At 35.0% G+C, this 25,508-nt stretch overlaps 8 protein-coding genes across 9 annotated transcripts; 5 read left to right on the forward strand and 3 right to left on the reverse strand.

The window, feature by feature from the left end:
• The first annotated feature begins 1,105 nt into the window (after window positions 1-1,105).
• LOC106299322 (caffeic acid 3-O-methyltransferase-like) lies at window positions 1,106-3,037 on the forward strand. The gene is made up of 4 exons (XM_013735430.1): window positions 1,106-1,601; window positions 1,760-2,070; window positions 2,482-2,546; window positions 2,643-3,037. Exons 1-4 carry the CDS (start codon window positions 1,138-1,140, stop codon window positions 2,940-2,942), a joined length of 1,140 nt encoding a protein of 379 aa, XP_013590884.1. The 5' UTR covers window positions 1,106-1,137; the 3' UTR covers window positions 2,943-3,037.
• A 460-nt stretch (window positions 3,038-3,497) lies between these two features.
• LOC106300610 (protein GPR107-like) lies at window positions 3,498-5,177 on the reverse strand. The gene has a single exon (XM_013736790.1). The coding sequence runs from the start codon at window positions 5,045-5,047 to the stop codon at window positions 3,737-3,739; it is 1,311 nt and encodes a 436-aa protein (XP_013592244.1). The 5' UTR covers window positions 5,048-5,177; the 3' UTR covers window positions 3,498-3,736.
• Window positions 5,178-5,694: 517 nt separating this feature from the next.
• LOC106300611 lies at window positions 5,695-7,205 on the reverse strand. The gene is made up of 5 exons (XM_013736791.1): window positions 6,925-7,205; window positions 6,654-6,754; window positions 6,227-6,336; window positions 6,029-6,124; window positions 5,695-5,935 (listed from the first exon to the last, which is right to left on the reverse strand). The coding sequence occupies exons 1-5, from the start codon at window positions 7,098-7,100 to the stop codon at window positions 5,816-5,818; spliced, it is 603 nt and encodes a 200-aa protein (XP_013592245.1). The 5' UTR covers window positions 7,101-7,205; the 3' UTR covers window positions 5,695-5,815.
• Window positions 7,206-7,884: 679 nt separating this feature from the next.
• On the forward strand, window positions 7,885-9,726 carry LOC106298369 (endonuclease 2). The gene is made up of 9 exons (XM_013734478.1): window positions 7,885-8,189; window positions 8,272-8,443; window positions 8,538-8,648; window positions 8,728-8,783; window positions 8,853-8,936; window positions 9,037-9,129; window positions 9,216-9,280; window positions 9,367-9,440; window positions 9,529-9,726. The coding sequence occupies exons 1-9, from the start codon at window positions 8,067-8,069 to the stop codon at window positions 9,630-9,632; spliced, it is 882 nt and encodes a 293-aa protein (XP_013589932.1). The 5' UTR covers window positions 7,885-8,066; the 3' UTR covers window positions 9,633-9,726.
• Window positions 9,727-10,708, reverse strand: LOC106298370 (universal stress protein YxiE). The gene is made up of 4 exons (XM_013734479.1): window positions 10,447-10,708; window positions 10,212-10,303; window positions 10,007-10,125; window positions 9,727-9,922 (listed from the first exon to the last, which is right to left on the reverse strand). Exons 1-4 carry the CDS (start codon window positions 10,634-10,636, stop codon window positions 9,844-9,846), a joined length of 480 nt encoding a protein of 159 aa, XP_013589933.1. The 5' UTR covers window positions 10,637-10,708; the 3' UTR covers window positions 9,727-9,843.
• A 136-nt stretch (window positions 10,709-10,844) lies between these two features.
• LOC106298378 (MIP18 family protein At1g68310) lies at window positions 10,845-12,468 on the forward strand. Of its 2 annotated transcripts, XM_013734491.1 has the most exons (6): window positions 10,845-10,941; window positions 11,048-11,184; window positions 11,275-11,380; window positions 11,452-11,551; window positions 11,809-11,854; window positions 12,076-12,468. In XM_013734491.1, the coding sequence occupies exons 2-6, from the start codon at window positions 11,058-11,060 to the stop codon at window positions 12,174-12,176; spliced, it is 480 nt and encodes a 159-aa protein (XP_013589945.1). In that variant the 5' UTR covers window positions 10,845-10,941; window positions 11,048-11,057; the 3' UTR covers window positions 12,177-12,468. The 2 variants fall into 2 exon arrangements, with proteins under 2 accessions (XP_013589945.1, XP_013589944.1); XM_013734490.1 differs by having other exon boundaries at window positions 11,048-11,380.
• A 3,449-nt stretch (window positions 12,469-15,917) lies between these two features.
• On the forward strand, window positions 15,918-17,234 carry LOC106298989 (transcription factor MYB24). The gene is made up of 3 exons (XM_013735118.1): window positions 15,918-16,222; window positions 16,315-16,444; window positions 16,544-17,234. Exons 1-3 carry the CDS (start codon window positions 16,072-16,074, stop codon window positions 17,118-17,120), a joined length of 858 nt encoding a protein of 285 aa, XP_013590572.1. The 5' UTR covers window positions 15,918-16,071; the 3' UTR covers window positions 17,121-17,234.
• Window positions 17,235-23,335: 6,101 nt separating this feature from the next.
• On the forward strand, window positions 23,336-24,751 carry LOC106298358. The gene has a single exon (XM_013734467.1). It carries the CDS (start codon window positions 23,741-23,743, stop codon window positions 24,518-24,520), a length of 780 nt encoding a protein of 259 aa, XP_013589921.1. The 5' UTR covers window positions 23,336-23,740; the 3' UTR covers window positions 24,521-24,751.
• Window positions 24,752-25,508: the final 757 nt, after the last annotated feature.

Raw genomic sequence — 25,508 nt, forward strand, 5'->3', positions numbered from 1 at the left:
CTCTTCACACTTTGCAAAACTCATCGCCAATAATTTTAAACTCTTGAATGTTATTGAGTTACCAGAGGTGGCGGCGAAATGAACTGTCACAGTTGATATCGCCTCCAACCAAGACGAAGTCAGTAGCATCAAGAAACTCACGGTACGCTTCTTCTTTTCCTTCTAGTTTCCAAAGTTTCAGTTTTTACATATGTTTTCATTATAGTGGCTATCTTTCTGTATTTGGGCAATATCACGGTGTGAACAAAAAGCCCACTAAAGTGTAAACAATTATGAAACGCAACAGCCCACATCGAAAGTTAATGAAACGATGAGTTTAAGGCAAAGAAGACAGGTGTCGCACTCACAATCAACAATTTTTTGACGTGACGTCATGTGAGAGAAACAAACATTTTTTTATATACATAGATATTTTACCTATTTGTTTACTATGATTATTTTGTTGATTATATTTATTGTTGGTTATAAATGTAAATTTTAATTTTAATATTTATATATATATAATAAATGAATTGTTTAAAATGATATTATAATGTTTTCTTACTTGTACCCACAATTTTATGTATACAAATCTCATTGGTTTCTTTTTATGTATATTCGACTGTAGTTATTCTTCCGAGTATAACTACTAATGCTCTGAATTTGAAATTAAGTAAAATTAAACTAATGTTGCTAATTGTATTTAGTTCACTTTATTGTCTTAGTTTTGTGAATATATTTATCAAATTTTTATAATTTGTTATATACAATTTTTAAGAAAATAGGAAAAATAAATTAATTGGTATCAAATAATATAAATGATATTACAAGAATAGAACTATATTTTTTACTGTGATTGTAGTTTGATCAAATAAAAATTAAAATAGTGTAACCAAATTATGTGATATCATATTTATCTAAATCTTTTATGTTATGAAATTAATATTAAATTAATAATTCAAAACTGTGTATGGCCAAATTGATGGAATCAAAATTCTTTGTTGTTGTTATTATTATGCTCTAAGTTTGATTATGCTTTCGTTAATACCCCAGGTTTTTCTATATATAGTGACAGTAATTGTGAATGTTGAAACCAACTTCTTTTACCAATAATACCTTTTGTTATCTATCTTCTTCAACTTTCAATCAACCACAACAATGGCAAACTATCATCCAGATTCCTTCACCACTTCCACTAAATCAAGTCTAATCAAAGAAGAAGGACGACTTGCTGATGCGAGCTTGCAAGCAGAGAGTCTCGTGAACACAGTGGCCTTCCTCATGGTTCTCAAAAGCGCCTTGGAGCTTGGCGTCATAGACACAATTGCGTCCGTAGAAGAAGGCGTGTGGCTCTCCTCTTCTGAGATTGCGTTTCGTCTCCCAACCAAACCAACCAACCCGGAGGCACTGGTTTTGTTGGAGCGGATGCTGGTTTTACTGGCCAGTCACTCACTTTTGAAGTACCTTATGGCTGGAGCGGGAGAAAACGGCCGAACCGGAAAAATGGAGAGGGTATATGCTGCTGAACCGGTTTGCATGTTTTTCTTGAACCGTGGAGATGGGTCGGGTTCTCTCGCGTCTCTTTTCATGGTGGCCCTAAGCGAAATCTTTTTCAAGAGTTGGTACGTACGCACTACTTCATTATTCACAGACAAGCCAAACAACTACTTAAAAAAAAAAAACTAGTTAAGCAAACCCTCTAGTATTACCGATTCACAAAAACAATAAGTTATGCATATGCCTCAAGGTCATTGAACAATTGTTAAGTAATCTTTAACAGGGCACATCTCAAAGATGTGATATTAAAAGGAGAAGATGCATTCACCTCTGCGCATGGCATGAAAATCTTTGAATACACTGCTTCAAACGAACCATACGATGAGTTATTTAACCGGGCAATGTCAGAATATTCTACACTGACCATGAAGAAAGTTCTAGAAGTTTATCGGGGATTCGAAGATGTAAACACTTTAGTTGATGTGGGAGGAGGAATTGGAACCATCATAGCTCTAGTGACTTCCAAGTATACTCATATTAAGGGCATCAATTTCGATATACCCTCGGTTTTAGCCCATCCTCCTATTTATCCAGGTATAACATTAAGGGCATCATCTTTAAAAAAAAAAACATTAAGGGCATCATTCATGAGTATTTAGGAGAGTTTCTCTTTATTAAGTTAATAAAACTAAACTGAAAATAATAAAAGTGAACAGAAATGAGAGAAAATTCTCTCAAATGAGAGATCCATAAAAATTTGTGAGAGGTTCATATGTAACTTGGCCTGCTTCTACTCGTCTAATTTCTTATTCATCTAAAATTTAATTATAATGTTAAATATCATATTATGAGAGACTTACCTAAGAGCTTAGACCAATGTGGATGCTCTAAGTGATAAAATTTAATAGTCGTACCTTGAAGTGCTAGCTAGTTTTGATAACCATCTCCTAATATTGTTATTTATGTATGTTTTGTTCAATTTTACTAAACATTGGTTACATACAGGAGTGGAGCATGTTTCAGGAGATATGTTTATAGAAATTCCAAAAGGGGATGCTATACTCTTAAAAGTAAATTCATATATACACTTATGGATTTCTTTTAAACAGATGGGTAATTCCATGGTAAAACATATGTTGACTACGAAATAAAATGGATAATGACAGTGTGTCCTACATGATTGGACCAATGAAGATTGTGTAAGAATTCTAAAAAACTGTTGGAGAAGTCTTTCTGAAAGAGGAAAAGTAATAATAGTTGACATGATTACGCCGATAAAACCAGAGATCAACGACATTTCTTCGAACATTGTGTTCGGCATGGACATGACTATGTTAACACAAAGTTCGGGTGGTCAGGAGAGGTCTTTCTCCCAGATCGAGACTCTAGCCTCTGATTCGGGCTTTCTTCGATGTGAAATCATATGTCATGCCAACTCACATTGCGTTATTGAGCTCCACAAGTAGATACGAAATGTTGCGAAAAGACGATCATCATCCGTTCATGTGGAGACTGTATGCACTAAAACCTGGTATTTCACATATTCAAAAATAAATGTTCCAGGCGCTTTATTTTAAATGTGTGTAACGTTTACCGTTTATGTAGTGGGTTATTTTCAGTTTTCAAGATCAGGGTGGTTGTTTTTTCCGACTAAAAACTTCTATTTTTATGTAGACTTCAATTGGTGGTGACCACATTTTAAGAAAATAATGATGATGAATTTGTTTCCTCAAAAATTGATACCAATTAAGTTGAAATTTTTGCCAGATTAAATATTTCTAAAGATGGATGTTCCATGATCATAACTTGGAAGAAATGTGCTATTTTAGTGAAATCAACCATACACTCTACCAATTTATTGAGCTGTCACTCTGGACAAAGATATATAACACAGATCCAACAAAGGCAGGAAGGCACAAAGTTTGCCTCCTTGTAAGCTACTTGCTTGCTTAACCTACTTTTCTAATCAGGCCATTTTGTTATCGTATGGTAAGCAGAAGCAAAGAGTCAGTATAAGTATAAAGCACCAAGCGTTTTTCATGTTACCATTAATACAAAATTATACTATGCAATGGTTAAGAGTAAGACATTCACCGGAGTCTATATAAATGTCTTAACAACACATTAAAAAAAAAACAAAATAGGTATTGCATTCTAATAACATAAATTTAAAAAGAAGAAATAAAAAAACAGAAAAGCGAAGCTGGTTTACCATATAATTACTCTCTCAACCACCCTGTCAAACAAAAGTATATGCTTCTTACAATTCAAACTCGTCTTCGAGCTTCAGCGCCTCAGCCGCAGCCTCTTCCTCATCATCATCAACAACAAAGTAAGGGTTATGCACCTCAGGCCTGAACTTATACCCAGTGAAAACATAAAACGCCAAAGTAGCCAACTCGCTGGCCACAACACTAGTCCACATATATTTGTAAGAGGTAATAGTCTCCAGCGCATAGACAACAACTCGCGTAAAGTAGATATAGCAGATAACCACAATGTAGTAGTGCCTAAACAGAGTCAACTTAACCAAGTTCACAGCAGCCTTCCCATCAGTCTTAGCCGCCTCACGCAAGTTTTTAATAGACCAAACAATGGGAAACAAAACAGCGCAGCAACAAACCACATCGACCAGCAAAAAGATCTGTTTCCAAGTGGCCCAGTCTTGCCCATACGGTCCCGTCTCATCGATAACCACCTGCGCGAAGTTAGCAACGACCTGGAGTGGTATGACGATCATCAACACTTTCTTTTCCTTGTCCTGCAAGTAAGGCTTCAAGAAGGACCACCCCGTCCCGATCAAAACGATCAGAGTAAAAAGAGTGATCCCCTTGAGGAAGTTGAAGATGTAGAACAACACATCCCATCCATGCGCGTTTCCAGTTTTCTTGATGTAAGACTTATCCTCCGCCTCGCATAATAAGTTCGAAGCCTTCAAAACGACGACGCCGAGCATGAAGAAATGGATCGCGAAGACCGTGCGCCGTTTCCTGTAGAGGACGTAGATCCACGTGGCGGCGAGGGAGAAGTAGATGATCGAGAAGAGGAAGTAGACCTTGGGGAGCACGGTTCTCCCGGCGGAGAGGTAATCGCGTCCGCCGTTTTTGCCTTCGAGGTTGTACATGGCGGATCTGACGTCCATGGTGACTTTCCCCTGCTGGAGGCAGTTGGCGAAGACGAGGGAGTACTGATCGGCGTCGTTCTCGGAGAAGACGGTGGAGAAGCTCGTGTTCTTGTTGAGTTTGTTGAAGGTGAACACGTGCTTGACGAGATCTGATTGGAGAGCGCACGTGATCTCCTCCTCCTCGAGCTGCTGGATCACGTGCACCCAGGCGTCGCGCGTGCAGAGGAAGAAGCCGACCTTGGAGAGGTCGAGGTCCGGGTTGGTGTTGGAGAGGGAGATCTTCGAGGCGTCGAGCTCGAGGCGGCCTGTGTGTGTGAATCCGAACTCGTCCAGGGGGATGATGGACCGGTCATCGGATCGGATCTCGGATTTGCGGATCTCGGCGAAGGAGGTGGTGATTGAGAGGAAGACGACGAGGATCCATAAGGAACGAGAAGAGAGATCCATGGAGGTTAGGGTTCCGTCGTTTAATTTGATTTGATTCGAGTCGCGGAGAGGAGAGGAGAGAGATCTCTGATACAATTGTGTTCTTCGAGAGCTCTGTTATGATCTAGGCCGTTAGTTTATAGATGTGATTCATGAGAGCCAACGAGAACCGTACGATCTACGCATGTTAATTGGATCTTGTTATCGTTGACCATGTACTGGTTCGGTTCTAGATTCTGATCGGTTTGGCCTATCAAACCATTCATTACGACTTTACTGATCAAAAATTTATGTATTTCGAAAGTTATTATAATTAAATTAAGTTTGAGTTTAGCTAAGGCTTTGTCATGTACCTGTGATGTAAATTGGTTGCGGTAGGTTGAATTTAAGTAGGAAGGATCCTAACCGATGAAGTTGCGTGTTGAAGGGAACGTTTTGGTGAGGCGTCGTTGGGATTCTTGGTGCATATTTGCCCCACGGAGTGGTGTATGGAGACATACATGTTGTCTGAACTGTAGTGTTGACATGTAACCCGCAGGCTCTGTGTATACCTTAGGCATAATCTGATCTACATACACATAAGACTTCATTAAGTTCATATTGTAAATGGATATGCGTGTCACCAACTAGGTCCAAATTCGGGAATGTGCGTGTGTGAATTGTAGACGAGGAGAAGAACACGATAATTTACATCTATCTGATGTTTTAAGCTTTTAATGTATTCCAAGAAGCGCATAAGAAAGTCTAAACTGTATCCGATTCTACTACTCCATATGAGTGAGGTACAAATCAGACGGCGTCTTCTTGGCGTTGGAACTGAACAAATTTAGAGCGGATGTGAGGAGGGATACGAACAGGACGGTACTTGTTGTCAAGCCATACAGCTACTCCTTTTGCTTGTAAGACATGCTGCTTTTTTTGTATACATATATCAAATGATTCCAAATCAGTAGACAACATTTAAAGAACAATGAACACAAAAAGGCTTAGTGAGAAGTTAACCTCTAGATTTGGAAATTTGAAGATGAAATGATCAAAGTAAATACGCGCAGCAGATGACCCGGATACCCTCGTTTTCACCACAAACCTGTCTCCGCTCTGTTCTCAAACCTCAAAGCAAATGAAATGAGTTACATAGAATATAACAGCACTGAGATAGTAAAATGTGAGGAATGTTCAAAGAGGAGAAGAGGAGATTACGCGTAAAGGTGCAAGAAACTTTATAGTCAACTCAGAAATAGCTAAGGATTGGCCAGAACGTGCGACTTCATCACAGTTGATACCGATACTCTCCAGAAACTCGTGTCGGCCTTTAGTAAGAAAAGATGTACACAAGAAACAAGAGTTAGTAAGAACAAGGTAGTTACAGAACCATTATCATCCACTTCATATTGAGTTAAGAACTATATGTTATTGATAACTTCCTAAGCCCAAAAACTAATCAATATGAAGCCCGCAAAATCCACGTTTTCTTACCATTTAATGCGTCCCGGGTGGCTGGACTCGAACGCAAGTGGCGGTACTCACAGCTGTGAGCCCTTAACCACAAGAGCTGGAGGTTCGGTTCAATACACTTGTTGATATAAGAAATGTTCGAAAGAAGCAAGCAAGCAAGCAATATTGTTACCGTGTTGGCAGTAGTTAGCGTAGACAGCATTGTTGACAACGCCAAACTGATCCAATTCATAATCACGAACTTTGAGCTCTACCTCGTGGAACCCGCCCATTCTGCTAAACAACACTTTGGATCAGAAAAAAAAGTATTTACATCACTGAACTCTTATGTGCCTTTAAGTGTAGCCTTGGAAACATCGCAGTTCCGATACAATTTCGAGAAAATAACGCAGCAAGCCCCAAAAAAAAAGCGAAAAACTGGAACTGGGGAGATCCAAATTTACCCTTTGCCCCCTTTGAGATCGATAATTGCGAGAGGTTTGATGGGTTTTGAGCTCCGGAGAGGCAGAGAAAGGGATCGCCTTGACGAACAAGGGAACATCACCGGCCGGTTAAGTGGATTGGGAGGTGATGCCGTCATAGGCGCAGCCGGAGCCGCCGCGCCGGTAAACTTAAACATTGCAAATGTGAATTTTTACTTTTGGAGTGACGATTCGACAAATGTGTTGATGAGGTTAGGTTCGGTGTGAGGAGCTTTTAGTTGGGGAAAACGGTTTTTGTTGTGAAAATTGGTTTCAGTTTGAAATGGTAAACCACTGAAGCATTTAAATAATCAAATTGGTTTAACTGCACATTTTTATCATTTCGTATCAAAAAAAAAACTGCACATTTTTAATTTGGTTTACTGAGATTTTAGAGTTTGTAAACCTTTAAATTAGCCAAATCTTATTAGCAATACTAATTTTTCATAAAAATAGCTCGAAATGATAAAAAATCACTAGACATAAAAAAACTAAATTCTTATTAATAAATAATAAATTTTATATAGATATATATATATTCTTTAAAATAGATATTAAAAAAAAATGTATATATGTTATACTAGATAGTTTTGATAAATATAATTTTGTGATTTTAACATTTGTCTACTAACAATTTGTTTTGGTGCTGTATGAAGAATATTGAAGATATTTCAATTTGATAAAAAAATTAATAATTGTTTATAATTTAATAGCATAAAATTTATGTTCATGAACAGTTCTGTTTATAAATACCTTTTTAATATGATATATTCATTAAGAAAATGAGTGATATCTGGTAAAGATATGATTACATTAATGTTACAGATTCGTTAGATACCTGAAGAGGAACGAGGGGAAGAAGTAACATTTGTTTCCACGTGAACCCAATTGGTTTCACACATGATTCAACTCCTTAACCGAAATAGATCACGTATCTACAATCTATAATCTAATCATTTCTCACATCTGAACTTCAAAGGCTTTTCACACCAGCACACACATCAAATCTCCGGATTTACTTCCTTATACGTCTCATTATTCTTCATCACCACACCATTATATATACACAAGAGCCAAATGAAAACTCAACCAATCTCCCAAAGTACATTTCAAAGAACTCTTAAATGGCAAACCAAATATGGTTACTACATGTAATGATGATCATCACTGCTTTGTTTCTCTACTCAGCACCTAACGTCCATGGCTGGGGAATTGAAGGTCACACCATCGTCTGTAAAATCGCTCAGGTTTTTTATTCTTATTAGTCTTTGTCTTTCGGCTAATTATCAAAATATGTGTGTAATCACTAATAAGCGAGGATAAGAACAGGCTAGGTTGGATGACGCTGCAGCCAAGGCAGTGAAAGAGCTGTTACCTGAATCTGCACAAGGAGATCTGTCAAGCTTGTGTGTTTGGGCTGACCATGTCAAGTTCAGATATCATTGGTCTTCTCCTCTCCACTACATCAACACTCCTGATGTTTGTTCCTACCAATACAACAGTGAGTTTTTTTTCCATAATCAGCAAAACATAAAAGTGAGAAGATTTTCAACCACGTTTTCTTATGGGGTTTTGTTTGTTTTGGGGTCTTAAAGGGGACTGCAAGGACGAAGATGGAGTGAAAGGAAGATGCGTTGCAGGAGCCATCTACAATTACACCACACAGCTTCTTACCTACAACACTGCAGCTGCATCTAAGCCACAATGTACCTTCAAAACTTATCCACACCAGTTCCTTCATCTTCCATCTCCCTCACATGTTCTCTTCTTTTTTCTTGTTTTTAGACAACTTAACAGAGGCCCTGCTCTTCCTGTCTCATTTCATGGGTGACATCCATCAGGTATAAATCATAAGCTCGAACCTTATATCTGGGGTATGTCTAAATAGCATAGTTGTATAATATGCACAGCCTCTACACGTGGGTTTTGCTTCGGACAAAGGAGGTAACACCATCGAAGTGCATTGGTACACGAGAAAAGCTAACCTTCACCATGTAAGAAAACAAAATTAAATAGAAAAAGTCTGACAAAGGCCTATACAAAGTTGAACATTAGATATCATACTACAAAGCTCTAATCTTTGTATTCACACAGATTTGGGATTCCAGCATTATTGAGACCGCTGAAGCAGATCTCTATAACTCCGAGCTAGATGGAATGGTGGATGCAATCAACAAGAATATCACGGTACTCATAAATGGATAAGATTGCTGTTTATCTGTATAGCTCAAGGCGTTTCTTACTCTGTTGATCACATACTCAATGAAATGCAGACAGAATGGGCAGATCAAGTCAATAGGTGGGAGATTTGCACAAGGAAGACAGCATGCCCAGACATGTAAGTCAGATACAAACATTACAGTACCTTTGTTCTTCAAGTCGGAAAGAAACCAGATGTTAACTTCCACTTGCTTTCTTCTGCAGCTATGCATCCGAAGGGATTAAAGCAGCTTGTGACTGGGCATACAAAGGGGTAACTGAAGGAGATACTCTAGAAGGTAAAGAATCCACTAACCAAATATAACACTACTGATGATTCACAAAGTAAAGAAGCAAACAAGAACATAACAATGTCATTCTTCACAGATGAATACTTCTATTCACGGCTACCGGTAGTGTATCAGCGCTTAGCACAGGGAGGGGTGAGACTAGCAGCTACACTAAACAGGATTTTTGGTGGAAGAAGCTGAGTTTATTAGCATGTGATTGTTACTAAGTACCGTTTCCTGTCTGATTATAAATCTACCTATTGGAACAACAAAAGAAGAGCACAGCAAAGCTCGCTATTTATCAAACTAATAATATATTTATTTCCATTCAAACAGTAGTATACAAGCAAAGCATTATTATCAATATGTTTACACAACACACATACAGCAAGCGAGGCTGTTCTCAAACTCTTCAAGCCTTTGTCCTGACCACAAGAACTGGGCACTTAGCCTTGTTGACACAGTAATTGCTAACACTCCCAAGGAAAGTCCTGTCCACACATACAAACACACATCATCATCTTCCAAAAGCTTAAACTTTCAAGAATCATCTTAATGTTCTTTCTTATACACACCTTTCTAGAGCCCCTTTGCCATGGCTACCAACGATAAGCAAATCAACACCAAGCTTCTCAACAGCATCACATATCGCTTCTTTAGGGTTTCCAAACTCCATCACCTTCTTTGGGGTAACCTGTCACACAATTAAGCCAGATACTTTATGTGACCTCCTATACAAACAAAGAGATATATCTAATACAGAGAGTGGTGAACACAAACCCCACTCTCAGCGCAAATCTTGGTCCCATCCTCAATCCGATTCAACGCTGCGTTTTTGTAGTTCTGTTGCATTGAGTTTATCAGCTCTATCGCTGCAAAAAACAGAAGAGAACACTCAGCTTGTGCACGGCACGTGCGTGTGTGTATCCGATACATTCATAAACAACAAATTAAATAGCCGAGATCGATCGCCAAGAAAAGGAAACGGAAACAGAAGATCGCCAAGAATACTAACGAGCGGCGCCATAAGAGGAAGCGTATACGGAGCTGAGATCGAGCTGAGGCTGAGCGGTGAAGAGGATGATCTCGGAATCGGCGAGGCTGTCTTTGAGATAGGAGAGCATCCATCGTAGAGCGTGTTTACTGCAATCGCTATCGTCGATCGCCACCATCACTTGCTTCTTCCCGCTTTTCTCTTCCGCCATGGTTTCTTCCAAGTGATCGATCGCCAGATGAGTTTGACTACAGTGTGAGTTATTTCAGAGAGAGAGAGAGAAGAAAGAAGGGAACGTGGAAGCACGTGGTGATGACGTGTCGATCTACAAAGAAGCCCACGTGACTCTTCTGGAGACTCCTGTTAAATGGGCCTGGCCCAAACTTTGTGTTTCTAGCACCAGGTCCATACAAAAAATATCAATGAACAAATTAATTATTTCTCATTTTGGTTTCATCTTCTTCGTCTTCCATCAACGCTCCTCTCTCTCTAATCGAATTGAAGTTCTACGCCAGAGTACGATTATAACCTTCGATGATTGCTTATTCCTTATATATGCTTGATTTGCTCTTGTGTTGTCCCGTTAGGGTTTTCAATTATCGATTGGAATTTTTGTTGGCAGGAGGAAGAAAATGGTTTCTGGATTAATCAACGAGAACCCGATCGTTTACGAGATTAAAGAGCGTCGTGATGTTCGTGCTTATTCCAGCAATACCGATGAGCTTTCAGTAGATGCAATCGACCAGCTCGAAGTTTTCGATATCCTTTTTGTTCGGTTGTCTAATAGCAAAGCTTTATGTAGAACTAAAATTGGGATCGTTTTAGTTATACTTAACATTTGTTCAGCACATCATATAAGAGATATAAAAGATCCAGAGCATCCTTATTCTCTGGAACAGCTCAAAGTCCTCACAGAAGATTCTGTTGAAGTGGATGATACCAAGAGTCATGTTAGGTTGGTTACAAGAACGAACCTTTTTCCTGATTTGGTTTAGCCAGTTTGTGCTGAGCTCTTTTTTTTTTCAGGGTTACATTCACTCCAACGGTGGAACATTGTAGCATGGCGACCATTATCGGTCTCTGTGTCCGCGTCAAGCTTATGCGTAGCCTTCCTTCTCGTTACAAGGTACATGCTTCTCCTTATTTTTGAGTGTTTTGGAGATGATCTTTTGATCACATTTTATCACTTATGCATTTACTGAGAATGGTTTCAACATCTGTTATTGTGGCAATGAACCTTTGCGATTGTTCTGATGATTGCTAAGAGAATATAGCTTGAACCTCTGGTATATGCTATGGGTAGAGTGCCTTATAAATTCACACACAATGGTCGATGTTTTATGTGCCTCAATCCTTTGAAACTATTCTTTTTTTATTTTCCAGATAGATATAAGGGTAGCACCCGGTACTCATGCAACTGAGGCTGCAGGTATGTCATTTTTTCTATATCCTTTGTCTGCGTCTTTGATTGTTTTTTTATTCAATCGACCTTAGAGTAACAGAGCAAGTTTCAGTTGATTCTAGGAATAGCAAATGAAACATGAATTCGCACTTGATGCGGCAAAAGAGTAGATTCATATTCTGTTTGAAACCCCATTAGCACAAGTGCGCTTGGTTATAGATCTTATGGTTTCTTCCTTTGAAATGCAGTCAACAAACAACTAAACGACAAAGAGCGAGTGGCGGCTGCACTAGAGAATCCAAACCTTGTAGAGATGGTCGATGAGTGTCTATCTCCATCATTTGAATGATGCCTTGATGCTCTCAAGATACACTATCAATATATGTCTCTGCTTTGTCTGCGAATATTTTGATCAGCTACAACTTACTTTGTGTTTAGTGAAAGACTGAGAATATTATCCACGGAATTAGGTATTTGATTTGATCCTCTACATCTCAGAAAGGATTATTTCAGATACTCGACGTCTCTTTGATTGTTCCATTTGTTTCTCTGTATAATCACAGCTCAACTTGTTGCACACTTGTTCTTTCACGCATTTGTTCCGTTTGTTGCTTGTGTAATGTTATAACTCGAATTTGTCAGATTCAGATCAATTAGGTTAAATCAATCATATTGATTGATGCCATCTTAACCGAACCAAGGTTTGAGGATTTTGGTTCTGGTTCGGTTCATTGTGTTGAATTGATTGTCAGAATTTTTTTAAAGTAAAACCTAAAAATTGTGATAAACAATCCAAACCTAACATTTGAATTTTCAATTAATTTTGGAAGAACTGGAATGATCCAAAAACTGAAAAAACCAAACCGATTAAAACCAAACTGGACTCTCCAAAATTGAACTCTTAACCATACATATAGACAAAAATGATTGTCACTAAATAGGACTATCAAAATGGTATTGTTGACTGTGTAGTAAAATGGTAATGTAGGCGTGGACACGAATCGGATATCCGAGTTTTTGAAGGTATTTGTGATTTGCTTCGTATGCCACGGATATCCAATTTTTCGATTTGCTTTGCTTCGGAAAAATATGGATATTCGAAAAAATGGATATCTGAAAAATAAATAGATGTTTGCGGATATTTACGAATATTTACGGATATCTCATATGTTTTGATTAATGCAAATAATCTTAAAATTTTGATACAAATTTGTTTTGTAAAATATTTTTTTTGCATGATATATAAGATAAAAAAAAAAAATAGTGAATCTACATATTTTATAAATTTTTTAAACTTAGTTAACAATTATAATAAGACAAAACTTAAGAAAAAAATTATAATTGTCATAAATTTATTCATTTCCTTTTATATAATATTTTTATATAAATAATAATGTGAATAGAATTTATCAAATCATATGTTAGAATAACAATTATATAATTTTATACATTTAAAACTTTAAATATAATCAAGATATATATGTATTTATATATTACCGGATCGGATATCCGCTTTCCAAAATTTTAATATTTGTGATTTGCTTCGATTTTAACGGATGTTGATTTTTAGTATTTGCTTTGCTTCTAAGGTTTACGGATATCCGGAATTTTTGAATCGAATCGAAACGAATATCAAATCGAATCAAATTTAACGGATAAAATGTTCGGTTCTATGGTAATGTGGACACACATGTCAAATCATACATTATTTTCTTTATCCCTGGTCATAAGGCTTTATTTTACATTTTAGGGGTGAGTTATCATATCAATCATCTTCAAAAGATTGGTTTAAACAGTAACTGAGGTATTATTACTTAGCGATACCATTTATATATTTTAATACATGCACATAGAAATTTTTGACTTCTCAGTTTAAAGCGACACCGACCCTTTCCTTATTTTCCCAAAATTATTATTTGTTTAACAAAATCGTTAATAGAATATAATTTGAGCTTGAAGTTTACTGACGAATGAAAACTTAGGAAGACTCTTTGAATATTCAAAGTTTGAAGGGATATATGCTATTCGAGAAACAGGATAATTAGCTGGCTTCTAGAAATTGGCGTTAACAAAATTAGCTGTCTTTTAGCTTTACCATTCACAACACTGATGCAACATTCTATAGGATTTGTGTAATTCATTAGGTAATGATACGGTTTATCAAAACATCAGTACAAAATTGGTGATGTGACCCAGAAAGTATTATGTTTGTTTAAGAGTAAATGAATATATGTTTTACTGAATTATTATCACTAAAATTGTAAAACTAAAAAAAATATTCAGAATCAAAAATTAATTTGTTTTCTTAATATATAAAACTGAAAATCTATTATTTTTAAAAACAGAGAGTATAAACTAGGCCTAATCTTAAAATTGAGGAAATATATCATCGTAGTATTCAAAGTTGGGGATGTAAGAATTAAATAAATTCTCTGGTATGATGTAAGGAAATATTAATCATGAGCTACTATTGCAAACTTCTCAAGTAAAGTTGATTTATTTAAGAATTTAAACCAGTGTTCTAAAACGCGCTAGACGTTCAATACGCGTTAGATGACTGTATAGCGGCTAGTCGTATAGGCGGACGCCTAAACGAGGTATATATCAATATATATTTTTACACGAAATATAAGTATAAAATTAATATATATACATTATTTAAAAAAAAAAAACTGAACATATATATATTTTAAATCCAATTTTATGTATAAGTAATTAGTTTAACATATATAAATAGTTTTAAATTATAAAAATAAAAGGTATTTCAAATATATATAGATGATAAATTTAAAATGATTTTGCAACAATTACACTAATATCTATAATCATATAAATACATAAAATAAGTAAAAATAATATAAATAATAACATTAATAAAATATAATAATAATATTAATAGCTTATTTTTTGAATATTAATGCTTAAAATCCGTCTAGGCGTCCGCGTAGACCGCATAATGTCTGCCTAAACGCTGTTATTCGCCTGAATTATAGAAATCCGCATAAAATATTGTATAACATAAAACCAGTACTAACGGTTGGCTACCGTATAGCCCCTAAACACCGCTTATACGGACGCATACGCCCGTATTTTAGAACACTGATTTAAACGGTACCTCTTCATATATATTCTTTCCACGTGAATATCTAATCCATATAGTCACCAAATTCTATTCCTTTTTCCAACATCAAATGAAACTGTATCGATACATTCTATTATTCTATGTTTATCATCAAACATATACAGTAGAACCTATATGAATTAATACTCGATAAATTAATAATCTTTATAAATTAATAAATTTTGTCGGTCTCAACTTGGACCGGTTCAAAATTTGACATAAATCAATAAAATGATAAGATAATAATTTTTAAAAAAAATTTATGTAAATATATGGTCCCATTATAATTATAAATTAATAATTTATATGTAACATATTTTATATAAGTAAAAAACTATTATTATACTGTTTGTTTTATATTCACAATGAAATTATCTTTATATTTCTTTAACACTTAATATATTTTGATGAGATTTAGTAATATTATATCTAAAATCACATTTAAGTTATATGCAATATATATTATATACACCAAATAATATAATAAAAGTAATATAAATGTCAAATTTTAAAAATAACAATTAATTTTTATACACTAAACTCAAATATTTTTTATCTTAGAATAAATATATCTTAAAATAAAAAATCTAAATAAATAAATTTTTGTAAATTAATATCTCTATAAATTAATAAAATTTGAAAATTTCAACATTATTAATTTATAGAGGTTTTACCGTAGTTACATTATTATTAACTGCATAAAACACCACCAATATTCGTTACCAAACACCACCAGTACAGTATATTTTCGACTATCCATATATCATTGTATTCTTCTTCTTCTTTTTTTTGTGCACACATTGGATTGTATTCTTCTTTTAAATTCCGTTTTATTTAACAACAATGGAGTCTCCTTTATGAGTTAAACAGAGAAGCTAATTAAGGAATATATTTAAATGAAGTTGAAAACGTGTCAGTTAAACTCGGCTAAAGTAAGAACACTTTCCAATACCACCAGTCTATAAATTCCCAAGAACCTGTGGATTCACTTTCACTTCTCAAAGCACTAAAAGCCTCTCTCTCTCTTTTCTCTTTCTCTCTACACAGTTATGCATGCATAGCTCTTACAAACACAAAATATAGAACTCATAAATAGGATTTGATAGGAAATTGATAGGTTATAATGGAAAATTCAATGAAGAATAAGAGCTTCAAAGAAAGTGAAGAAGCAAAGCTCAGAAGAGGGCCTTGGACTCTTGAAGAAGACACACTTCTCACCACTTACATTCTCCATAACGGTGAAGGACGTTGGAATCTCGCTGCCAAATGTGCTGGTAATTAACTAAAACTACAATTTTGAAATTTACTATTTGAAAATTTACAATATAAATCACTTTCTTTATCTTCCTGAAAAAAATGAAATCAGGGCTGAAGAGAACCGGTAAAAGTTGTAGATTGAGATGGTTGAATTACTTGAAACCTGACATCAGACGAGGGAATCTAACTCCCCAAGAACAGCTGTTGATCCTCGAGCTCCACTCTAAATGGGGTAATAGGTGCGTTACTATCGAAACTTATCACCACTCCTTTGGCTTTATAGTACCATATAGTTCCCGACCATTAAACATAATCTATTAACTTGTGTCTTAATTAAGGTGGTCCAAGATTGCACAGTACTTGCCAGGAAGAACGGACAACGAGATCAAGAATTATTGGAGAACGAGAGTTCAGAAGCAAGCTCGACAGCTCAACATCGAATCTAATAGCGACAAGTTCTTTGACGCTGTTCGTAGTTTCTGGGTCCCTAGATTGATCGAGAAGATGGAGCAGAACTCATCCACTACTTATGCTTGTCCCCAAAACAACAACAACAACAACAATAACAATAGTTCTCTTCTGCCTCCTTCTCAAACATTCGAGTCCATGAGTACACAAACATATCAAGATTTGTCGGGTCTGAGCAACATGGATGGTTCTTCTTCGAGCTCTGCTTTCATGCCTGATCTCATGACAGTTCCACACTTTATGGATCCCAACACCATCATCGATGGTTCGATGTGTTACCATGAAGACAATGCTCAAGAGCTCAGCGGGTATATTCTTGGGACGGAGGAATACTATTACATGGAAAATTCAGACATATCAACAGAATGCCAGGTGGCCGAAGCGTACGAGAATGTCACACAAGATCCCATGTGGAATATGGATGACATTTGGCAGTTTAGGGAGTGATTAAGTCGGTCAAAAGATGCTTAGGGTGGAGCCCACACTACCATGGTTTTATTTCGTATACTAAAGTAATATATTTTCATTTTAGTTCATGAGCAAATGTTGTTAAACATATATTTATAAATGATTGTTTTTTCTTTTGCTAAAAATTATAAATGATTGTTTGCTGTGAGTCTTTCAATTCCTGTTAGATTTGTATTAAGTTTGTTTGCTAATATAAATATTAAGCCGATTTGTTCATACTATATGTACGGACATACTTGTTTCCTCAGTATACATGCACTAATCAATCATGTCAAGTTTAACATGACTAATTAAGCTTGAGGGTAAATAGAATAGTCTCTTGTCGTGATTCTTTAGACTTATCTGGATCTTAGTGAAAGGATAACATATCTAGGTCTTACCTCAACAAGTGAAAGAATCCAAAAGCTGGGAGTGATTATCCAATTTCTTTTTAAAATTATGGGGGCCGGATAGATGATAATTCAAGGACATAATGATATGTCTCTTCACCAAAATTTATGTCTTATTTGGAAGATTTATAAGTGTAAAGTTGACGATATTACAGGAGAGTTTGATTGACATATATCGTTTCTGTGGAATCAAAGAAAAGGTTAAATGAAGTACTGATTGTTACATTTGATAAGATGCACATTAAGACATGTGTTGATATACAAGAGATCATTAACATGATGGATTTGGATTGCACTCATTAACTTGTTCTAGTCAATAATTTTTTTAAAAAAATAATGTCTTTAAAAAAAAAACAATGTCTATATTTTGAAAATTACTCTTGCTTATGTGCACCAGCATGTGTAAGTTCTTTTTTTTTTCTGAACACATCCAATGTAAGCTTAATATACTCTCCGTTTCTGAATAAGTGTCACTTTGACACTTTTCACACAAATTAAAAAAGTACCGGAAATATATGTAAGTTATTATTAATTACATCTTTCTGATCAATAGTATTTGAGATAAATAAAATTATTTATAAAACCAATGCAGTTTGCAATTAATTTTCAGGTGAAAGTAAGTATAATTTACATTGAAATTATAAAGTGACACTTTTTGTGTAACAAAAAAAAACTAAAATGATATTTATTATGAAACAGACGGAGTATATAGGATAATAAAGACAAAGCACCCATTAGTTATTTATTATTATTACTATCCCAAAAGAGCTTCAACCAAAATGATAGAGAAAGGTGGCTTTGGAGAAGTCTTGCTAAAGAGATCAAATTATTGGAGGTCACTGCAAAAGCCTTTCATAAGTATATATGGAAACTCCACAATAATTTGAACCCAAAGATACCACTAAAAGTTGGAACAAACATTGATGCACTTTTGAGAGGTCGAGAACGAAACACCACACAGTACATTTGTATGCAATTGATTATCTATTTCATTTTCATTGTAACTATTTGGAATAACCCAAATGTTAGAAAAAAAAAACTATTTGGAATAATATACGGATTTTCTTGAATGTAAACTGAGTATTTTGAATTAAAAAAAAAGTAAGTTTAATATTGATATTGTCGAATCAAGAAACGTAGATGCTACGCAACGAATATAAATTTCATATTATGTCGGCTAGAATGGTTTAGAATCTAAACTGGTACTAACCTCAAATATAACTCATTAGGGGTTGTTAAACTTGAGAAAAGACATGAGTAAAGTGGAGCCAGTATACTGTATAGGTCAAAGTTCATTAAGGGGATATTAATGTGTGTATGGTTAGTATGAAAGACTAGAGAGGTCAAAGTTCAAGAGAACTGTTTGAAGAAGATACACCAACATAAGACTAGTGACCAGCTGTTTTGGTTCATGAAACAAGACATATTTACAACAAAAGTTATGATCATGTCTCAAATCAAACAGTGTTATATTGGCACCAAATCCTACAACCACACGTTAAATGTTATATGTAAAACCCGTATGTTACTCCAACTTATGTGTTCATTTTCCTGTCCCGTGTTTCCGAGTTCACATTCTTCGAACAAAATCAAATCATCACTTCCGTAACTATTTTTATTCAAAATCAAATTTAGTCAAACCTAAGACATGAATAGTGAACCAACCTTATATCTAACATATCGAATTAACCTTATATATAACATAGTGGCACGTGCATTTTTGAAGATTTACAAGATTCAAATATATAACCAACTCATGAACTGAGTACAATATTATAAAATGTATGCAATAGTCCAAGAAAGAAAAAGTTTTTTTGCCAATCAGACCAATATTTTGGGAGGCTAATATATTGTTTTAGGTTTAGTTATTTAGATATATCAAATCATGTGAAAATTATACTGTCCCATCTCAAAAAATCTAAAACGAATATAAGAAGATAAGTGCTACTGATACCATATGCACTAACACACATGTAGAGCATAGAAACGAACCTAGTGAAAGAGTACTATTATAATGTGAGCAGTACTATCCATTTATCCTTAACTTCCAAAAGCAAAAGAGCACCTTATTCCATCCTAAATCAGCAATATTTCAATGTGCTTTTCTGATTCTCTATGGCATATTCATATACAAAAAGGAATCCAGATTCGTCGAACCAATTATTAAACCTTTTGAGTAATGTACATTAAATTATGCGAAGACAAAGCATAATAGAAAGAAATGGAGGTAGCATATATAACAACAATCTCTTTCAATGGTTTTGAGTCAATCAAAATCAAATGCGTGAATAGACTAAACTCTCTTTTAGTCTCTCTACCACAAAGCTTTCGGCCACTTTGTAGGACAGTAACTATCAACGTCACACTATTGTAAGTCGCAGATAGAGAAAGAGATATCCAATGGTTATTGTTCGAATATGTTGACGAGCTTACATTGTTGACTAAAGACTTTCAACGTACTTCAGTTCAAGATGACATAAAAACAGAGATTTTGTTGTGTTACGTGTGTATCAAGTCAAGGGATTTTGACATTTGTTATCACATCTTAGCTTTACCATAGCTGTCTCTCACTGTGGCTAACCAGTTAAAACACTAAATTTTCCGAGGTATAGTCTTTGATCAAAAAAAAAAAAAAAAAAGTCTTTGTCAACTGCAAAATAACCTGTTACGCAGCACCTGTTTTTTCGTCTGTCTCTTCATTGGGATAAATGAAAAAGGAGACACTGGGGATGTTTGACGTTTAGCTTCTCAAACTAGAATTTGTCTCCAAACGCAGCGTCTTTAAGGGGTTGGTAGAGCAAAAGCATCTAAAACTACCACTTTGGAGCTTCTGTTGGGTTCTGTTGTTACATAATTAAGACAATAGCCGGTTACTAGACAACTCTGCCAATGATCCAAAAAACAAGAAAATAACCTAGAAAGCATCAAAGCACATACCTCTTTGTTGTGAACAGCCACAAATTAATCAAGAAGACAATAGAAAACAAAACGTATTGAGGCAAATACCCGTTTAGGATTTCTTATTATTTTGTGAATGAATAATCTTACAACCCTTAGACTCATATTTATAGTAGCCTCAAAACCTGATTTCCTTTATCATTTAGGAATGCATACTTATCTAGAAAAAATAAATTTCCTAAACCTACAAAAGACATACCGTACATTTTACTGGTGCACAGAGATTTAAGACACAGACGCAACATTCTTGATTTAATATGTTCGTCAGAAAAAAAAGACAAGCTAAATCATCATTCTGCTGCAGTGAAGAATCCTCTATCAGATAAAAACTAGTTCTGTTTAACCTGGTGATCTACATATGCATGGCCTCTCCGGCTCTCCCTCCGGATCAACGGCTCCCTTGTATTTACTACACATGAACGCAAAACTGTGCGTAAAACTGATGGAAAATAATATATAGTGTCATGCAATGACAAGGTTACAACATCATCGCTGGTGTCAAATTTCGTCCATCAAGATACCCAAAATTCAATGTATACATATTAATATCTTTCATTTTTTACTATTCAAATGTAAACAACAATTTATCACCACCTTATAAGTCATAACTATGATGTAAAATGGGCTCGACTTAACGTGGTTAATCCAACCCTCTATCAAATTTGTTACCCATAAACCTTTAGTTTTGTAAGAGAGATAAAAAATGGATCAGACTCTTGGGCTTAACAAGTTTTGGTGTCCTTCACTTTTCTCACATAAATTCATCTAAAGATAAGCGAAGAAGCGAGCTCGGTTTACTTTTCTTTCTTGGTTTAATCTTCGGTTCACTTCTAAATGTTGGTTTTATTTCGAATAGGGAAACAATTGGTTTGATTAAAAACTAGATTTGGGTTTTAAATTTTACACAAACACAACCATGATTACAATTCGAACCAAAATCAATTTAAAAACAATAAAAGAAAATTCGAGGATGCATGCATGCTTTTTAGATCTTGTACGATGTCCTTGGATCGATCTTTCTGTTAGAGATCCGATCGAACCCTAAAACACATGCCCTATAGTTGCATTTATAAATAAAAGATAACGATTATATTATTGCAGTGATGTTATCTATGTTGATTAGAGCGAATGACTTCAATTAATTCACAGAAACCCCTCCTGCCGCCTCTTCATTATCAATGATAATGGTGTCTCCTGCAATATGTATTAATTTATACTTTGATGCTATTATTGATCCAACGATTGATCTAGATCATTGAGTACTTCTGTACTTGTATGCCCTTATATCAAAATTTAAATCTTAAATCATATATTAAAAATGTTTCAGATCAGTGAGCGAATTTGTAGCTGCAAATACAATATTTCAAACCAGAAAACATGCATTGCTGACTAATTCTATTTTTAGTATGCGGTTATTTTTTCTAAGTGGATATAATTACTGCCCTTGACATTTATCTATGCAATGAAAAATTATATGTAACATATATGATGGCACTGATCAAGTACAATGTATCATCAAATGATTCCCTCGGCTATTAATAATTGTAGTACTACTTGGATTCAAATACAGACACTATGATCAGATGTCATTTCCAACAAAAGGTAATGTATGAACAGAAGGAATCACTTAGTGATATAGTATTACTTTCTCGAAATTATACTGCCGAACAGGAAATTAACACTTGTTTACAAAAAAAACAATTTTTTTTTTAAAAAGATAAATTTTTTTTTATTGTATAGTTTTACTATTCGCGGACCTCAAAGCGCTCGACGTTCAGTGTATTCGGGGGACACATTTCTTGATTTTTAAAACGTAAACTAGATCTCGACCCGCACGGTATACTAAATCATTTTAGTTTATAAAACAAAATTTATCAATAAATTAATATAGTTTAGTATTATGTATTATCTAACTCTATTATACCTGTGTTTATGTGATTTATGATATTATTATTATAAAAAAAATCAAGTTTTGTATTCTTGTAACAAATTTTGTTTTGAAAACATAATTATGTAACAGTACTATTTTACATATTTTTTATTTCTAAATTTGAAATATATATAAAAGTTAAATCAAATTGGACCTACTGTTAAAAACTAAATCAAATTGGTAATAGATAAAACAATTTTGTGATACTGTTAAAAACATCAAATTTTCAACACTATAATATATTGTGCATGTAAAATATTACGGTGCAATTAGTTAGTCTGTAATTCAGATTTGGTATATATAATTTGTTTTATAAACGCAGTATACATATGGTGATTAATTAAACCCATTTGGTATAGTGTTCGTCGTTAGTCTAAGGGGTTAGTCGAAATTTGATTTATAATGGTTTACATCCTGGCTATCTATAAATTTATTTTACATTTAATAAGGATTAAAAATTGGTCATGTTTACTATTCCGGTTTTGTAGGAGTTATGGTTATATTAGTTGTGATATATTATTAAACCATATTATTAGTAATAAATAAATGATAACTGATTTCTAATGAGGGTCCATTTTAAAAAAAAATAACACATGAATCAAGGTTGTGACTTCTATTTTAATATATAAGATATATATAATCAACTCAAACAGTTGAAAATATATAATAGTATATATATTTTCTCATTTTTCAGATAAGTATCAAATTAACAAAAGTTGATTAGATTCGAGTCATCATTTACAGTTTGATTGAATATATTATTTGTTTTATTTTTATATGGATCATGCCCACCAAATCAACAATAATTTATGTCGCACAGCTGCACAACTACGACTTAAGCATCTTCTACGAACGAGGACAAATATAATGGGTCTCTTCTTATATAGAGTTGAGCTAATAGATCAAAATCTCGACATTGCTTTGTTATTTTATTTCTTCTTTACCTCCTCCTTTTTCTTTGCTTTAGCTGGTTTTCCTTTTTTTGCATAAAAAGCTTTAGCTGGTTTTCTTCTGTTTCTTTTTGTTTTATTGTGAGAAACTAATAGGGTAAGCAACACCTGATTAATCCTTCCATCACCTATTGTCTCCTCATATTATTCTTCTCTTAGTAAGACAATATCTACATAAGAAAAGTTGAAGCTGCCATTTTTGACTTGAGAATCTTCATTTTTCTTTCTTTATACTCTTTTCAAATCATCAGGGTCTCTTTATTCTTTTCCCGGGCATTGGCTCTTGAATGATACCATAATAAGGCAGATTAAAGAGATAGAGAGAGAGACACACACAGAACAAGAGAAGGTAGGGGACTAGCTAGGGAGGTTATGGCTATTGATGTTTGCTGTTCGGAGGCTCCTGGTTCTAGCATCAGCCCAAGAAACTCTTTCTCCTATGATCTTGACTCAACCGACGGTGAAGTCAGACTGGACTCTACACTTCTTGATCCAGGTTCGGAGTTCGATTTCTGCTTTGGCTCAAGTTGTCCTGTTCAAGAAGTATCCCCAGCTGATGAACTCTTCTCCGATGGCAAGATTCTTCCCGTTCAAATCAAGAAAGTAGCCTTTAGGGTTCAAAGATCTGCTTCACTCTCATCATCATCATCATCATCATTCTCATTATCTTCTTCCTCTTCACCAGAAAAGAAGATCATGAGACTCAAAGAGGTTCTGTTGAGTCCTGAATCTGCTTATGAAGACAAGCCTAAGGGATTGTTCTTGCAGTTCAAGAGAAGCATAAGTCTCAACTACGACAAGAGCCGAAACAGCAAAGTGCTAATCAGATCGCTTCAATTACTCTCACGAAGCAACTCCACAGGCTCAGCTTTAAACCCTAAACCTAACTTGCCGGCCAAGGAAACTTATCATCTTCACAAAACTCACAATCTTCCTAAACAAACGTCTCTTAGAATATCATCTTCGCTCTCAGCTTCAGGTCTTTATAAGAAACCTCTAGCTAGGAACAGTTTCGGTAACGGGAACGGTGGAGTTCGAGTTAGTCCGGTCTTAAATTTCCCGCCGTCGGGGTTCATCTCTAACGTAGCCGACGGATGTTTCAGCATTGGTTCATTCTGTAATGGAAAGATGAGCAGGAAGACAAGAGTGTGAAACCATCTTTTGTCTTTTGTGGCAGGAGAGGAGATAAAAACTTACAGAAAATGTATTTATAAAAAAAAAATTGCTGGTCGTTGTATAATAAGTTAATAATGGAATAATCGACAGAACATGTGAAGATTAGACAGCATGTGAGTTTTGTCTGTATTTTAAAAAACCAAAAAACAAGAATAATTGGCGAACGAGGCGTAGCATAAAAATAGGAACGCCTCGTTTGATTGGATATTTGGGGTAAAATTAGAGAAAGGAATAATAGTATTAACGTGTAACTGTGTAAATAAATTTATGAAGTAAGATAATATGTAAACAAAAATGTTGCGTCACATTTTGAGAATTCTCGAACTTCCTCCCGGACAATGAGAATTTCCTGAGTAGTGAGTATTATAGCGGATTTCTGGCGGACTAGCTATGTTCCAGGAACATCGATGTTCATTAATAGCAAGAAGCTGAAACTCCTCAAGGGAATCATCAGAAATTTCCACAGAAATAACTACTCGGGAATTGAAAAGCGTGTTAGTGATGCGGCCTTAGCTCTTTCTAAGTGCCAGCAGAACTTCCCCTCCAATCCATCAGCCACTCTGGCTGCATTGGAAAAAGAGGCGCACTGTAGATGGATAACTCTAGCTCTTGCTGAGGAGAAGTTTTTCTGACATAGATCAAGAATCCAATAGTTGAAGTATGGAGATAGTAATACAGCGTTTTACTTCAAAATGGTAGCAGCTCAAAGATCCTGCAATCAAATTCATTTCCTCATTGGCAATGATGGTCGAAGAATTGAGAACAGATTGGTGATGTTAGGAGTTTTCAAGGCTCCTAAGACAAATGATGTAGTATAAAAGATTGTCGAACCAATTCTAAGAGATTTCAAAGCACCGAGAATGCAAGTACGTACTTAATCTAAGTGCAACCGATAATATGGATGATTTTAAACTATTACTAATAATAGAATGCAAGAACAGAACAATAAAACAATAAAAGAAGT

The sequence above is a fragment of the Brassica oleracea genome, chromosome C6 (assembly GCF_000695525.1).
Source record: "Brassica oleracea var. oleracea cultivar TO1000 chromosome C6, BOL, whole genome shotgun sequence".
In the NCBI taxonomy this organism is placed as follows: Eukaryota; Viridiplantae; Streptophyta; class Magnoliopsida; order Brassicales; family Brassicaceae; genus Brassica; species Brassica oleracea.